Raw genomic sequence first — 18352 nt, 5'->3', positions numbered from 1 at the left:
TGGTGTGTATGAATTTCGAGAAATCCCACACTAAGAAGGGGTTTCACAGACACTGTTGATTCCAAGGCACCAATAAACAAGTTAACAATGTTGCAATGTGGAGAGCACTCTCACAGGCAAAAGTGGTGTTGCTAACAGATACATTGGCAACACATAGTCATTCACATCAACTTGAAAAGGTGCACAGAGCACTGAGAACAGAACTGGGTCCCAGGCCTGGGGAGACCAGTTCCAGCCAATCAGGAGACAGAAATCTAAGTGGGAGGGGCGGCAGGGGGCAAGGGCCAATGGTAATCCTGTGACCCTGCAACAATGTAAGAGATAGTTTCTTGGGCAAGGGCCAGGCCAGCCACCTGACATAGGACCAATTGAGTAACATCTATAAGGGCCATCCATTGTGTAAAGCACTCCAAGCACCCAACTAAAAAGTGTGATAGGTTTTTCCGGGAGGGCCCATGTTGTGACAAGATTCTGTATCAAAAAGGGTTGACATGGGTTTGGGAACGGAGACTCTGGAGATTTTTTAATGTCCTGTATGATCCGTGACGGTTTTTGTAATAAACAACAGTTATAACTTGCCCTTGGCTAAGTCCTCCGTTTGTTCTGGGAGAAAGGTTATTGGGCCCTTGGGAACTGAACGGGTGAGCTTGTAGTAACCCCTAGACCTCTGGCATACCAGACTTTACCAACATTTTAATTTTTTCATTTTTTACTACTATCCTGGTTTTTTGTTATTACTACAGATCAACAACATTTTTATTTTTTATGGAATGGACAGCAATAATATTATGGGTCTCTCTATAGAATAGCAGACCGAAGATTCTACCTCCTTCTGTAAACCGTGCTAGCATTGCCAATGGGGCACAGCCTTACCTCAACCTGCCACACACCACCTGCTGGCGCCACAGCTGTATGCCATACGAGAGACATGCACCAATGGCGAGAGCTGCCCCCCTTCAAAATATGAATGGCAAGGGGAAGTCTTGAAAAGGATCAGTGTAGTCCTCATAGGCTTCTTGGAACACATATGCCAATCTCAAAGGTTCACCATTTCACACAGTGAATACACGTCAGAAGGACGTAAGTGAACTTCTGGAGCAGATAACAATAGCATTTCCATTCTCTTTGCAGATGTGTATCAAAGGGACGCCCCACAAAGAAAGTGGCAGACACTTGTGTACAATTTCTATCAGCAGAAAAGTAGGCCTTTCAGGGACGGAATGGTTCTCTACCACGCCAAGGGAATGCACAAGTGGAAAGAATGAACAACTTAATCAAAAGCCCTATTCAAGTAGCATTGGTTGCACGATTCAATTACAAGGAACAAATACCCATTGCCAATGCAGTGCAGTGAAAGAGAACAGACTCTGAGATGGGCATGCCCGTGTTTTTCCCTGGTGAGTATTGAACAACACAAAGCTGCATACACCACTGAGATCAAGGATAGAGTACACAGACATTGGAGTAAGAGAAAAGCTTTTCACAATCCCAGAATGGCAACAAGGTCCCATAGGTTTGCAGTAGGAAGCTGGTTGAAAGTATGCTTGGCACACAGAGGCAGAGAAATGTTATTCAGATGTGTCCAACCCATCCAGATCTAGCACATGCACCACAATGCATTAGAAACCACCAAAGAGTTGCTTTATACCAAAAGAGCCAGAGAGCTGGATGGGTGGAGCATTATGAATAACAGTTCAAGTGCTAGCAATGGCACAGAAGAAGAAGAATTGAAAGCAGCTGCAATAGTACCGGAGATAGATACTGAGTTTGTGACCCAAATGCTGTCGACAACATCTGCTGAAGGACAAAAAATACGTGGAAGGCAAGGTCTTTCTCCCGAGGCAATCCCAAAGAACAATGGGAGAGCCAAGAAAGTACACAGAGTTTGAATTGTGTGAGCCACAGAGTCATTAGACTCCCCCACCCTTGATTCCTTAGTAAGGGAAACGATGTAGTGATCATAGGAATCCCCACATAGTAAGACTACTATTGCGGTGATGAGCGCTACACCACAGCTCCTGAACATTAAATAGCAGTCTAGAGTGGTTCAGAGAAAAACCTTCCTTCACTGGCGTATGCATTAGCCTCTGACTCAGAGTTCTTTCCTCAAATAATATGAAGTTGCACTACTCATGGATGGCCATCTCTGCTGCTAAAGTGCCCTTGTTGCCCATAATTGTGAAAATGTCCTTCTAGCTAAACATGTTACACTTATCAATCACTAAGTGTAATAATGGCCATGCTGTTTCTCTGGGTCTACTTCACTCTGGATTAAGATTTACACAGACTCTTCTGACCAGGGATGTATTTATCATTGTTTCCCCTTCTCAAATAACAATCATGCAACCTCTACACACATAGGCCCTCATTACGACCTTGGCGGAGATCCATGGTGCTATTTGCACCATGGTCCATGGCGCTAAGCTGCCAACTCTGCCATGGTGGTTGGCGGACTTACCGCCCCATTCCGACCTTGGCGGGGCGGTAAGTCCCCAATCCCCATTTACCCTTCCCCATTCCCATTTTTGCCCCATAGGGTATAATGGGAGTGGGGAAGGCGTTAATTACGGTGGCGTAATTAACAACAAGGTCCCTTAGCGCCATGGATTTTACCACCTGCAAAAAGCAGGCGTAAAAATCACCATGGCGCTACGGGAATTCGTACTCAGGCGGAAAGGGGCGCCATGGTTTACGCCGGCGTAAACCCCTTTCCGCCAGGGTCGTAATGAGGGCCATAATCTGTTGAGCCCCCTGGCTTTTCAATGAATCTTTCCATCAACCTATTCGTCAAAGGGTCTTCTTGAATTACTTGTGTCCACGAGATGTGTTATCTCCCTTGTGTCATGATCAGCTGTCTGTTTGATGCACTGTCTTCCAATACAGATGCTCCCAGACCAACATTCCCTTTACCTCATGCCCGTCACATCGTGCCAATTTTTTAGTTCAGCGTGTGCCTTTCCACTTCCGTGGTAATCAAGTATGGTGGTATTAAAAGGGGTTATGCTCCTACAGAAACCCGTGTAACATCTCCTGCATACACCATTATAAAAGGATGTTCGGTAATGCAGAGGAACATACACATGAGTCAGTAGACGTAATCCAACATAATCCTGGAAAAAGACAACTTTGTGAATCTGATGTAAGGGGATCAAGTGACTCATATGCGAATGCATTTTAGCAGATGTTGTCCAAAGGTGGTATGTGGCTAATTTGAAACCAAACTGGGGGTGCCCTGTCTGGAAGGAGATACTTGTGAAGGAACCACTCCCTAATCCTGAAAACTGCATCATGCATATTGTAAGGCAGAGGTTCATGTGGCAGGGATATCTGCATGGCTACCCCCTCTGGGAAAGGGGGCAGCTTGAGTTAAGGGCAGGCTGAAGATGGGCTACCCAAACATAAAAGTAGATGCACTTACATATGTCTGATGATTTCTCGCAGTTTATTCCTCGTCCAAATGATCAAGGAGTCACGGTCATTGCTTGAATGAGGTATACCTGCGATGCAAATCATGGATAGTGAATTAAAGCAAAATAAAGGCACACTCCCACCCCCTATTTGCCACTTTTGAAGAAATAACGTGAACCATGTAACATAATAGAACTAGTCGCGAGCTCCCAACCCCCATAAAGCAGAAGTCAGACATTGCGATCATGAAGATGTCTGCAAATGATCCTTTCTTGTCCATTCTTCTAGAGGTGGAGTCGTCATTCTCTATTATGTAATTTGCTTCAACATATATAAATCATTGGCACCCCTCTGCCTGACAACAAGAACACAGACTGCAGACCCCACCCACCTCAGTGCAGCATGTGAATGACATACCGCAGAAACCACAATAGCACACCTTTCTGGGAGGACACCTACAGACACCATAGTATCACACCTATCTGCGAGACAGCAGACTCCGGGCACCCCTCTGAGCCAGAGAAGACTACAGAAATGACAGTGAAAAGTCTGCTTGATAGACAGGCAACAAGCATGCCAACATGTCTGTCAGAGAGAGACTGCAGACCTCAAAACAACACAGTCTGAGAGGTAGACTGAAGACACCATGGAAACACATTAGTCTGAATGGCAGGCTGCCAACACCCCAGTTTCACATCTGTGTGAGAGGCATGCTGCGGTGGATACCAAAGTAACACATTTATGAGCAGCATGGTGCGGACACCACAGTTACACATCTGTCTGAGAGGCGTACAACAGATGCCAAAGTAACACATTTATGAGAAGCAGGCTGCCCGCACCACAGTTACACATCTGTCTGATAGGCACAGTTACATATCTGTCTGATAGGCATACTGCAGATGCCAAACTAACACATTTATGAGAGGCAGACTGCAGACACCACAGTTACACATCTGTCTGAGAGGCGTACTACAGATGCTAAAGTAACACATTTATGAGAGGCAGACTGCAGACACCACAGTTACACATCTGTCTGATAGGCACAGTTACATATCTGTCTGATAGGCATACTGCAGATGCCAAACTAACACATTTATGAGAGGCAGACTGCAGACACCACAGTTACACATCTGTCTGAGAGGCGTACTACAGATGCTAAAGTAACACATTTATGAGAAGCAGGCTGCCCGCACCACAGTTACACATCTGTCTGATAGGCACAGTTACATATCTGTCTGATAGGCATACTGCAGATGCCAAAGTAACATATTTATGAGAGGCAGGCTGCAGACACCACAGTTACACATCTGTCTGATAGGCACAGTTACATATCTGTCTGATAGGCATACTGCAGATGCCAAACTAACACATTTATGAGAGGCAGACTGCAGACACCACAGTTACACATCTGTCTGATAGGCACAGTTACATATCTGTCTGATAGGCATACTGCAGATGCCAAACTAACACATTTATGAGAGGCAGACTGCAGACACCACAGTTACACATCTGTCTGAGAGGCGTACTACAGATGCTAAAGTAACACATTTATGAGAAGCAGACTGCCCGCACCACAGTTACACATCTGTCTGATAGGCACAGTTACATATCTGTCTGATAGGCATACTGCAGATGCCAAACTAACACATTTATGAGAGGCAGACTGCAGACACCACAGTTACACATCTGTCTGATAGGCACAGTTACATATCTGTCTGATAGGCATACTGCAGATGCCAAACTAACACATTTATGAGAGGCAGACTGCAGACACCACAGTTACACATCTGTCTGATAGGCACAGTTACATATCTGTCTGATAGGCATACTGCAGATGCCAAACTAACACATTTATGAGAGGCAGACTGCAGACACCACAGTTACACATCTGTCTGAGAGGCGTACTACAGATGCTAAAGTAACACATTTATGAGAGGCAGACTGCAGACACCACAGTTACACATCTGTCTGATAGGCACAGTTACATATCTGTCTGATAGGCATACTGCAGATGCCAAACTAACACATTTATGAGAGGCAGACTGCAGACACCACAGTTACACATCTGTCTGAGAGGCGTACTACAGATGCTAAAGTAACACATTTATGAGAAGCAGGCTGCCCGCACCACAGTTACACATCTGTCTGATAGGCACAGTTACATATCTGTCTGATAGGCATACTGCAGATGCCAAAGTAACATATTTATGAGAGGCAGGCTGCAGACACCACAGTTACACATCTGTCTGATAGGCACAGTTACATATCTGTCTGATAGGCATACTGCAGATGCCAAACTAACACATTTATGAGAGGCAGACTGCAGACACCACAGTTACACATCTGTCTGATAGGCACAGTTACATATCTGTCTGATAGGCATACTGCAGATGCCAAACTAACACATTTATGAGAGGCAGACTGCAGACACCACAGTTACACATCTGTCTGAGAGGCGTACTACAGATGCTAAAGTAACACATTTATGAGAAGCAGACTGCCCGCACCACAGTTACACATCTGTCTGATAGGCATACTGCAGATGCCAAAGCAACACATGTATGATAGGGAGACTGCAGACACCACACTTACACATCTGCCTAAGAGGAATACTGCAGATACCAAAGTAACATATTTATGAGAGGCAGGCTGCAGACACCACAGTTACACCTCTGTCTGAGAGGGGTACTACATATTTCAAACTAATACATTTATGAGAGGCAGACTACAACCACCAAAATTACACATCTGCCTGAGAGGAATACTGCTGAAACCAAAGTACCACATTTTTAAAAGGCAGACTGAAGACACCACAGTTACATGTCTGTCTGATAAGCATACTGCAGATGCCAAAGTACCACATTTATGAGAGGCAGGCTGCAGACACCACAGTTACACCTCTGTCTGAGAGGCGTACTACAGATTTCAAAGTAATACATTTATGAGGGGCAGACTGCAGACATTACAGTTACACATCTGTCTGATAGGCATACCGCAGATGCCAAAGTACCACATTTATGAAAGGCAGACTGCAGCATAGTTAAACATTTGCATGAGAGGAGAACTGCAGATGCCAAAGTAACACAGCAGTCTGAAGACACCACCATGACTGCTATGTCTTACAACGAGATTCTAGTTACAACATTAAGGGCCTCATTACGACCCAGGCGGTAAGTTACCGCCTGGGTCGTACCTTTACCACCATGGCGTAAACTACGTTTACGCCATGGTGGTTGGCGGACTTACCGCCCCATTCCGAGGTTGGCGGGGCGGTAAGTCCCCAATCCCCATTTACCCTTCCCCATTCCCATTTTTGCCCCATAGGGCATAATGGGAGTGGGGAAGGCGTTAATTACGCTACCGTAAATTACGGTGGCGTAATTAACATCAAGGTCCCTTAGCGCCATGGATTTTAACACCTGCTTAAAGCAGGTGTTAAAACCTCCATGGCGCTAAGGGACCTCGGAATCAGGCGGTAAGGGTCGGCGCTGTTTAAGCCGCCGTCAACCCCTTACCGCCTGAGTCGTAATGAGGCCCTAACACACCAGAGTAACATTTTGCAGACTGTAGACATCACAGTAGAACATCTGTCCAGAAGGCAACATGGATAGATACCACATTCGCCTGTTTCTCTGGCAGGAAAAATGCAGACATCACAGTAACTGTGCGAGAGAAAGACTGTGGACACTCAGTTGTAATTTCTTAGTAGCGCACTGCAGATAGCAGAGCTGCACGTTTGTCCGAGAGGCTGATTGTACAACCCGGAGTAATGCTTCTGCCAGAGAGGTAGACTGGAGACATTAAATTAAGATATCACTCTGAGAGACAAGCTGCAGGTGCAACAGTAACACTTCTGTCTGAGAGGCAGGGTCCAGACAGCCCAGAAGCATGGCTGTCGGAGTGGTAGACTGCAGCCACCACAGTGACGCAACCGTCTGAGAGAGAGATAACACGTGCACCAAGTTGACTCCTCTGGCTGAGAAGGACATCACAGACACCAACGTGGCTCTTCGTGTGCCCCACATGAACAATTGTGCTTTTTCTGGCTAACAGCAGACCTTGCAACGCGATAACTTGATAAGAGATAGAGTGCAAACATCAAAACCACATTGATATCTGAGAGTGGACACTAGAGAGACACAACAGGCTGAGAAGCAGACTGCAGACTCTACAGGCTCTTCTGGGCGAGAGGAGGACACATACAAGAGCAACCCATATGTGCCAGGCTGTCCACATCTAAAGCAGGGAAGCAACACCTGACACATACTTATACTGGTCGAAACATCCTAGACATCTGAAAAGAAATATTGTAATCATGGAAATGTCTTCATATATGTCTTTCTCTTCATATCATTCATGCGTGTCGTCGTTATTACCCACTTTCTATATCAGATATAAGACACAGAGACACGTCTGACTGAGAACAAGAGCATAGACTGCGGACACTGCAGTGGCACCTCTGGGTGACATATTGCAGACCACACAGTAAGACTTCTGAGTGGCCAACTGCACAAGCTGCATTATCAAATCTGACAGAGATGCAGAATCCCTGCGGCTGGGTTCCAGGCTACAGGCTGCCTTACCTGCTATGCAGTCTCATCGAGGCCGCAGGCGCTGTGGGTGCTGCCACAGTGATTGGTCAGTTGGAGAATACACATTGCAAACCTACCGTGATCACCTCTCCCAGATCCTTAACTGGACTTGGTTGAGGTTAGCCTTATAACATCTAGTTTCCATGAGGTGTCTTAGCACTTATTATTTGTTTCTGTCTTCCACTTCAGCCCTAGAGAGCTTTGTCGCAGTGGGTGCATTAATAAAGAGCAATATATACATATACATAAATAAATAAGTAAATATATAAATATTCAATGTACCAGGAGACAAGGGATTTAAACTTGGACTTTTGGGAAAGCCTAGACTATCACTGCTCCAGGCCTACAGTAGCTCTTATTCTGAGTGAGCATTGGTAAAGTGTAGTCCTGAAGAAGTGTAGCAGCCCTGTGGCATGCATGCATACATGTATTGCCCTGGTGGTTACTTAACTTACATGGCAACATGTCCTTTGCGATTATAGTTGCAAGTGAAAAGCTCAGACAGGAGCCAATCGCCTGATGGACCAGCTGGACATGGGAGCAGATCATTTCCGGCGCCCGGGTTGAAGAAGGAGCTGCATCGATAAAGGGAAATCAATCAGATTAGGATTGCAATAGGTGACGTCATCAAAGGTGATCATTCATGCTTTATCATAGCATGCATCTTTTTTTTTAGGATTGGTGATAGCAAGATCCTCCTTTCATCAAAGTATCAGAGCAGAAATCAGTCTCTTGTACGTATGGTCATCAAGTGACATCATTGGTTAAAACATATGTCTTTTATACAGTGTTCTTTCTCAACATTCTCAACATTCAGTTAAAAGGAGGAAAGGCAGAGGTCTAGATGGGCCTTGCAGCAGAACCTGCATGAATGTCATGGGTCAGTAGCCATGTGCATGGAGAGAACAATGCCTTCTGACAGTAATCCCTGCTCGTTCATGCATTTACACGCCAATCCAATGTTTACTCTCCAGAAGTCATGGAAGCGGGCGAGTTAAGATAAATAATGGATAAACTTAACCAGGTAAGAACTAACATATTTAGGGTGCAGGTGAGAAAAAATGGAATGTAATATCTAAGGTGATATAAATTAAAAATACAATAACCAAGTTTAGAAAATGATTACTACGCCTAAGAAAATACCCCTTCTAAATTTAAAGTCATTCGATGATGATATTGCTGAATGGAATGGAAACTACATAGACAAAATGACCCCCGCCACCCCTCAAAAAAGGTTGTCTTAGAGCAGGGGTCTGTAAACGTTAGCTCTTCAGATGTTTTGAACTACAACTCACATCAACATTAGCCAGCAACGTCATTGGAGAGGGATCATGAGAAATGTAGTCCAACACATCTGGGGAGCTGCAGGTTGCAGTTCCTTGTAGAGGGTAAGGCACACGTTTCAGAGATTGTGAAATTGTGACCAGAACAAACCAATGGAACTTTGGGTGCCAACTTCTAGACATGGAGCTAGAGTGTTCCTAAACCCTGCTCGAGTGCCAAACAGGATTTTAACTTTGACGAGGTTGAAGAAAAATAGCTTGGATAAACCCGGGAGGCAGCAGCAAGTGAGACAGCACAACTGTGACTGGCGGTTGCTCCTGCTTAGATCGTGGGGTACTGGTAGGATGCCATTGGCAGTCGCTTTGGCTTATACTTCAGTGAACATCAGGGATGCCATTGGCCGCCGCTCCAGTTTATGATATAGTGAATTGGAACAACCCCACTAGAAGACGCTTCTGCTTATGCTATGGTGAAATGGAAGGCTGCTCTTGTCATTTCCTCCTGCCTATGCTATCATCCCAGCAGATTAGTTCTTCTAGCAATTATTTAAGTGCAGATCTGGTACATTTCTTCTCAATCTGTCAAACACACAAACCCCACAATTCCAACATAGGTTATTTCTGGCTCAATGAACTCACAAGTGGCTTATCTGAAAGATAAGTCCTACCTTGTAGGAGTTCCCAAATTCCAATGGGGAATTGATTAACAACTCTGGAAAGCAGAATGTCTTCACCGCCAGCATCCTCACCAGTAGCACAGCACTCAAGTGTCGTTGCCCAAAAAAGGTCAACACTTAGCCAGACAAAACGTTATGCCCATTGAACCATCAAACACGTTATCTGTAATATACTTTACAACATTTTCCAACCTAGCCCTAACTTCATTTGTGACCAGGGATGAATGTTATGCACTTTTTTGAAGGAAAGCAATACTGAATGCCTGCACCACCTGGCCATAAATGAGTCCTCCGAAAATGCAATGGATCTAACTCTGTGTCCCTGGAGAGCTGCCACCGTACACTTTGCATAACACAGCTCGTTCACAAATGTGTCACCAAACATACCTCCATTGTGCCCCGTCCAAGTTCACAAATATTTCTGATCTTTGCAGAACAGGCAGCACCACAATAGAATTGCCTAGAAGAACAAACACTATCTGGATTCATCATGTTAGTTCTGCTACATCATCAGGGTTCATCCTGGCAGTTCCACTACATCAACAGGGTTCATCCTAGCAGTTTCTCTACATCAACACGGTTCATCCTGTCAGGTCCCTACATCAACAGGGTTGATACAACATCAATCCTGTTGATGTAGTGGATCTCCCAGGATGCACTACATCAACAGGATTTATTCTGGCAGTTCCGCTACATTACCCGAGTACTTTCTGGCAGTTTTACTGCATCAACAAGGTTCATCCTGTCAGTTCTCCTACGTAAAAGGAGTGCATCCTGGGAGTTTCGCTACATCAGCAGGGTCCATCCTGGCAGTTCTGCTACATCACTGGGGTACTTCCTGACAGTTTTGCTACATCAACAGGGTTTGCCTGGCAATTCTGCTACATCAACAGGGTACATCTTGGCAGTTCTGGCTACATCAATGCGGTGCATCCCGGCAGTTCCGCTACATCACTGTGGTACTTCCTGGCACACATCAAGAGGGTTTATCTTGGCAGTTCTGCTACATCAGCAGGGTACATGCTGGCAGTTCTGCTACATCAAGGGTTTCATCCTGGCAGTTCCGCTACATCAAAAGAGTGCATCCTAGGAGTTCCACTACATCAACGGGGTTCATCCTGGCAGTTCTGCTACATCAGTGGGTACTTCTTGGCAGTTTTGCTAGATCAACAAAGGAATGTGTACTCTAGCTTGTCTAGAGGACTGACCTAAACTTGTATCCACTCTCTTCCTGGTCACATTTGTCTAAAAAAGCAATCCCTTTGAGCTCTAGCTAATAGAGCCTGGGCTCATTCAGTGGCAAGTTGGTGCTAAGTAGAAGAAGTCTCTGCAGGAGGCTGCTGTGTGTGTCCGGTAATCGCTTGCTTTGGCCTGAGGATTTGGCTTTCTATTCACTGGACTGCTTTGGAGCTTTATATTCATCACCTGTGTGCGGGAGCTAAGGAGCAGACCATAGTGTCCGGATCAGCTACCCTGCAAGATATCGTGATTGGCATCATAGATACCTTTATGTGTGAGTAGACTTATTGTACATCACACTGAGCATTCGCTTTTCAAGTGCATGAACTTTGGCTCATGCCTTCGAAACAAAACTATAACCTGCGTTAAAACAAAACAAGCTAAAACAAGGTTACGTGGCTCATGGTGATGTTTCAGCTGAGGTTGGAGGGCCAGCAATTAGTTCAGTGCTGGCGGTCCAAGTGCAACCGTATATGTCACCCCACCATGTGGGCTCCAAAATCAGTAAATATTTCAAGGCACCAGCAAAGTGCTGCGATAGTTCGTTAGATACATTTGACTCTGCTTCGCATTGGAGCACCGGATGTTTTGGAAAGTCTGTCAACGGAAATTGACAACAATTCCCTTTTGAAAGTGTGCCTCTCTTTGCAAGTCGAAGTGCAGCAGCTCCCAATTTCAAATAGTTTTAAGGAGCCTGAAAGCTTGAGTGCTGACAACTGCGATTCACAAGAGGGTCTCTATTTGCCTTCATCTAAGCAAGACTTTCAAGCTATCCTGGCTTAATAGAGGATTCCACTAATGAGGCTTCGGAGCAAAGTGTGCAGCCGGAGGATCAAGATGGGCTACACAGCTCTACAACCATCCGGGAGAGCGAAGGTCCTAACCTGCGTAACGAGGCAACACATTTTGCCTAAAAAGTATTGTTAAAACTTTGTCATTATATATCCAATGAGTCTCAAAGGCCTGCTCATTTGTTGTAACAGCTGGATATACTGACAAAGGCAAATTCTGAGGCAATTCTGAGACAAATTCTGAGCGGGATTCACCTGGTCATATCGAGAAAGAGGCCAGCCAATAGACCTGCAAAAATAGTGGCACAACTTTACTGCTGTTCGTGCTGGTGCTGATAAATAAACATCCGCTGGAGTCCAGATTAGCAGAGAAACCTGGGAAGCGGAGGAATTTAGAAGAAGAGAACAAGACAATCTACTTCTCGGTTCTATCCAGGAATAAGGGAAACAAGTTTTGGAAGGGCAAATTAGAGACAGTGCATGAAATGATACTTATACTGGAAGCTCAGGAGAATACCCAAAAGGGAGTGCTTTTACCAAAGAAAGCACGCAAAAAAGCGGCATGCTAATTGATAAGAACAAATAACAAGAATGGCAGTTTAACTTCCTGGTTATCAAATTATGAAGTAAAAAATCTGAAAAGGCTAGACTTGTTCCGACAGCTCAGAAAATGGACGAAAACAAGACAGTACCATGTTGGGTGTCCTGACCCACGTTTGAGCTATCATGCTGCAACATTTGGTGCTGTGGGCTTAGAAAATCCAAGATGGCCAAAAAGGCCACATGTGCGCCAGAATCCAGGAGAACCACGCAGTTTGTGCGCACACCAAAATGGTTACCTAACTTGCCACCCACCAGTGTAAAGAAAGACCTTTGTTAACAAAATCCACTGTTACGGATGTAAAAAAGTTGCTGAAATCGTGGCTCATCGGACCACTTTAAAGATTCAACCCTTTTGTGGGGTTCCACATAACCATTTTACTGTAAGGAGCCCCATCAAAACAATGTTAAGCAAGGATTTACTACCATGTAAGAACCATTCCTGTTTAGAATGCATTAATCCAAGAAAGATCCCAAAATTGCATGCAGTACCTGCTTTTGACTGAGGGCGGCGCTAGCGGTCTAAACTCTGACAGGGAAACTGCAAGTCAGGAGTTGCAGGAGAGGCCTTTACATCAAAGGCTGGGAGTTAATTAAAATCTTAACCACATGCTGTTCCCAGAAGACAATCTGATTTAATTAACAGGCCAAAGGCTGGGAAACCTCTCACCTCCAGAGATTCACACCAGGAGTTAGAATCTCACATGACCTCTTGATTGATGGAAGGCAGACTGGCTGGGAGCCTCCTGGAGACCACACAATAGGCTCTTGCACTTGAATAGGATATGTTGATTTTGACTGTTTCCTGTCAACAAAGGCCTGCCTGCCAGAAGACACATTTGATCACTGACCCACCCAAGTCTTGGAGTCGGACTCCAACACTCTGAGAACTGAATTGAAAGCAAAATATATATTTTACAGAAACACTGATAACTCTTTGTAATCACATGACAGGAATGTATAACTTTGAGAGCCTTCATTTAAAAAACGTACCTTCGATTCAAGCCCAAACTCCAATTTGTGTGATGTTCTGGGGCAAAACCCTGCTATTTATGTATACTACAGACTCTGTGTTTAAGCTAGAGACATGGGAATTTACTGGAGTATGTATGGACAGGCCATGTATATGTGTATAACTTTTAATGAAGAACCAAGGTTGCATAACCCACAAAATCGAAAATAAGTTGCCATTTTTGAATGCAAGCCCTTAGGAAGAGCAGAGTTTGAACAGAGTATATATACCTCATGCGATAGGTAATATGTACATGCAATGACAAACCACTATGTATTTGAGAAATTTGTATTTTGATCAAATATAGATTTGTGGGCAAACTGACCAGGGGAGGGTCCTCTGACCCATAAAACCTACAGCATCACTCTGACTCACAGTTCCTTCCCCAATCATGGGAGAGGGGAGAATTGGGCCAATGACAAGTAGAAAGGGGCAGGCTTAGCTAGGCCCAGGCACACACCCACTTTCAAAACACATAAAAAGAGACTGCTGGGACAGGTAGAGAGATTCAAAACCAGTTGCTGCAACGCGCTCTGCCGGACCATACAACATCCCGAAGATACCAGATTCAACACTTAGACTTTAAAACTCCAAAGAACTTGATTCAGAACTCAAAGCAAATGCCTAAACCCACAAACTGAACTCTTCTCAGTGGGCCTCAGCATCCAGCAAACCTAACAGCGGTAGCAGCATCCAGGAGCCGTGCAGATCAGCGCTGGGTCCAGAGAAAGCTGTGCAGAAAGATCCAGAAGCAGTGCTGTACCCAGAGAAAGCAGAGCAGTATCCAGAACCAGAGGCGAGAGATCCAGAGTGACCAAGACCGCTGTTAGCAGAACCAGAGAGCTGACCCAGATCACTGTGAAGTGCTGAGACCAGAACCGGAGTCCAGTCCAAAACCTGACCAGATCCGTGGGGAGGCCTATTTCAAAATATATTGTGAGTACCTAGCAGAACTGTGCAGAACCAATCTCTTAGTTAAAATAATATAATTCAATCTATTTTAATCTAACCAGAACTGTCACCTGTCATTTTTAAAAGCTGTCACCTGTCATTTTCTAGCTGCAAGCTGTAACCTGTCGCTTTGAACTTTTAAAATTTCAAATCCGAAAAACTACCTTTATTTAATCGTCCGTATCTCTGGAACCGTTTGGGCTAGGAACTTGGTTTAACTTTCCTCTGAAAGCTTAGAATCTCAGCTTTACAACAAGCTTAGAACCGACTTATACGTTTGCCGTAATCACGAGTCTCGCATTCACAAATTTTGCCGCGATTTGCGATTTGGCCCGATTTCTTTACTTGTAAAAAGAGAGCCGCTTTTGCCTGAACTGCTAAATTTCGTTTGCCTCTTAAGAACCATCCCTGAATCATTGCTAGAGTGGGCCTGAACTCATATTAACTAGATACCACTCACCCTGAACCTCCTGAATGGAATTAAAAGCATTTTCAGCATATTTCTCACTGCATTGTCACCATATTCAAAGCACTTTTGCCTGTGTTTCAAACTTCTGTAGTCTAAGCTTGCTGGGGTGAACTGAATTACATTTGATTGCATTTCTGAGAACTGTGTGCTTTCCTTCCATTTCCTTGCATTGCATAAAGGGGGGAAGTGGATTGCCAGAGGAAAGTGATTACATTGTTTTGTTGAAATCATATCAAGTTATTTTCTGTACTGCATTTTCATTCCACCTTGCATCCATTTGAAACCATAAAAATATTGTTGCTATCTTACCCATCCTATAACCACTCATCATTGATTATAATGAAGTGTGCTGGTGCCAGACTATCCATTATTGATTACTGCTCAGATTAAGTGTGATATTCAATTATTAATTTATTATAAAGTGTGATATATAAATATATTGTTTAAATTCTCAAATAAACCTTTTAACTTGCAAAACAGAACTACTTCTTGGCTCAGTGGGGTCAGTGGATTCCAAGAGAGGGGTGTTATACAGGGGTAGTCATCCAGAACTCATGAACTGGACGTAAAAATATATCAACAAGGGTTTCCATTCAGTATCCCAGACTAGGCATTGACTTAGCTGTAGTGTTGAAATGAATCCTCTTACAACCATCAGCTCAGTTGGAGGATGAATTGACAAATCAGTCGGACATTGAATTGTGTGATGATGCAGAAATAATGAGTGTGTGCAATTGGGTTTTGGAAGTCCCTTTGGAGGCTAAAACGGGCCAATTGGAAAACACGGAGCAGCTTCTTTCTACATCATTTACTGTCACAAGACACTGTGCAAATGGCAACTATCCCATAAATTGGAGTTCTGTGCTGGAACCTTCTAGCCGCCTGCCTGCACTGCGTGTGCTACAAAGTGGAGAATTTGAGTTTGTTGAGCAGTTGGAAGGGTATAGTATGCTGTAACGAGAGTTCTTTGTATTGACTCAGAAATTAAGGCCTTAGTACGTGGAAATGCATCATCCTGTTTAAAGTGGGGTGTCGATTGGATCAAATAGCAAGTTTGAAAGTAAAACAGGAGGATACCACTGGAAAGTCATTAGTACAATACCAATCACAGTTGGAAACCTTGAGTAAACCTGTAGCAAAGCTACCAAAGTATCCAATGGCCAGGCAAGACGGAGATCTGACTGTGAAAATGCTTTGTGAATGGCTTCTATCCATTTTGCCAGCTCGAATCAGTGTACCTGAACGCAGAGTATCCAGAAGCACTTGGAATAGTCCAATGTCCAATAGTCCAATGGTCATGGCCATCTTTTCTCTGATAAGGGCTCTTAAATCCGTGTTTTCAAGCCAATTTCAAACAACAGATATAATATTATTCAAGAAACGTGTGTTAGGGAGAATTCTCCAGAATGGCTAATTTTCCTTACCTACTGAGTCCCTCAGCAGCTTTGCTGGATTTCTAGGATTAATTTTTTTTCACCTTGTAAGAGTGTGAGCTTTTTTTCCCACTCTTAAATGTGGTTTGTGTTAGCTAACTTTTCTGCGACCAACTTCGTCTTGAACTCTTGGCAAAGACTTAACCGTGAACTACCCTGAACTGTGTGATCTTGAGCAAAGAAGTTTGTCCATTGATGTTGGGCCATGCCCCTTTAATTTGATTTCCTCACTGTAGTTCCTTTTTCTAGATTGCCCTGCTTACTTACTTGTTGCTGCTGTTCAATTTCTGTCTAACTTTGTCTTTCCCTCCCTTTTAAATTGCTGGAGTGCCATTTTGCTCACACTTCAATTTGAGCCTAACTTGTCCAGAATCTATTGGGTGCGGTGTAGTGTATTGGTAATGTGATTTTTCTACTGCTTGATAACAGCGAAATATTTTACAACTGATGTTTAAATAAATGTGTATTCTTTTACTCAGAAACCTTGAGTCAGTGTTTGTTTTAATCATAGCAATTACTGTCCTTTGTGTAACTATTGATACTGCTCACTTACTCTTGAGATAGGTCTGGCTGCTCAGCCATTGCTACCACTTTAATATGTAGTACAGGCTTGTACCAAAGGTGAATTTTTACTGTCATTTGTATTCCTAATTGTGTGTGGTGTTCTCAAAGGGTACTGCATATAATTCTGCCTAACAGTGGTGTACAGCGGTGAGGATCAAGTATAGTGATTACACTTAGAGTTCTGCTATTACCTTGGATCAACTAACCACAAGGCTAAACATCACTCAAAAGCAACATTAATCATGTCTAATATGGAAAGCTACAGTCAGAAGACCCTCCTTAGTTACACTGTGGATTATCTAAGAAACCTGTGTAGAGAAAGGATTCTCTCTGTCAAAGGCAAAACGTCTGAATTGATTGAAAGGTTGTTAGAGAAACAAAGTCTGGAGGGTGGGTCTGAAATACCTGACCCCTCAGCAAATGTGGAAAATAATGAGGATGATAATGTGTCTATTATTGATGAGTTAGAAGAGGCAGAGCTGTCTCAAAATGTAGCCCTCACTGCTCCCTTACCCTGCTCAGCAACCTCAACCTTTGTCCACTGGGACCCCTACAGGTCCTACACTCAGTCCTGAATGCATTGCTCTAGAAAAGATGAAGCTTGAATTGGAATTTAAATGTTTAAATGCTCAAGCTGAACAAAAGCATCAAGAACTTAAGCTCAGAGAAATGGAGATGAACCATGCCTTAGAAATGAAAAGGTTGCCTATTGAAAATGCTTCTCTCCCAGAGTCTTCTAGGTCTTCCAGTCCTAAGAGACCCGTATGCCTAAAGAAATTGTGGGTATGTATGAGGTTAAGCTTGACATTTTGGATTGTTAGGCAATGTTTGAATATAACCATGGGATTCAAGGCCTTACAGGGAATCAGTTGCTTCCCTGGCTCTTCTCTAGGCTACCCACTGTTGCATCTGATGTTGTGATAGAGTTGGGGGAACTGGATAGGATGGATTATGAGTGTGTGAAGCTAGCTTTAATTGCTAGATTTGGGAAGACCACTTCCCAGTACCTTATGAGGTTTATGACCCTCAAAAAGCATGATGGTACTCCTTGGGCTACCTGGGTATGTGAATGTTTGAAAAACTTAGATGGTTGGGTTAAGCGTTACAGAGTAAACACTTATGAAGGTATGATAAATCTTGTTATGTTGGAGTCAATTTCTGATGCCTGCTCTCCTGAGATCAGACAGCACTTGGCTGATTCAAAGGAGATAGATCCCAAGAAGTTAGCTAAGGCTGCTGACTTGTGGGTTGCCAACAAGGCTACTCACAAGGATTCTGGGGCAACTCAGAAGAAGGAAGAGGGAAAGTAGCCAAAGAAAGATAACAAGGAGAA

The 18352-nt window shown here is 43.9% G+C and overlaps 1 protein-coding gene across 1 annotated transcript in view; it reads right to left on the bottom strand.

The window, feature by feature from the left end:
- Positions 1 to 18352, bottom strand: part of C2PH3orf20 (chromosome 2p C3orf20 homolog) — a 746030-nt gene that overhangs the window by 581951 nt on the left and 145727 nt on the right. The window contains exons 5-6 of the mRNA XM_069643014.1: positions 8456 to 8575; positions 3419 to 3497 (exon numbers count right to left, since the gene is read on the bottom strand). Of these exons, the coding sequence (XP_069499115.1) occupies positions 3419 to 3497; positions 8456 to 8575 (199 nt within the window). The remainder of the gene's footprint in view (positions 1 to 3418; positions 3498 to 8455; positions 8576 to 18352) is intronic.

Source organism: Ambystoma mexicanum, chromosome 2p (genome assembly GCF_040938575.1).
Source record: "Ambystoma mexicanum isolate Mex_15411 chromosome 2p, UKY_AmexF1_1, whole genome shotgun sequence".
NCBI lineage: Eukaryota > Metazoa > Chordata > Amphibia > Caudata > Ambystomatidae > Ambystoma > Ambystoma mexicanum.
Note: the sequence above shows the minus strand (reverse complement) of the source record. Positions and strands in the feature narration are given on the sequence as shown.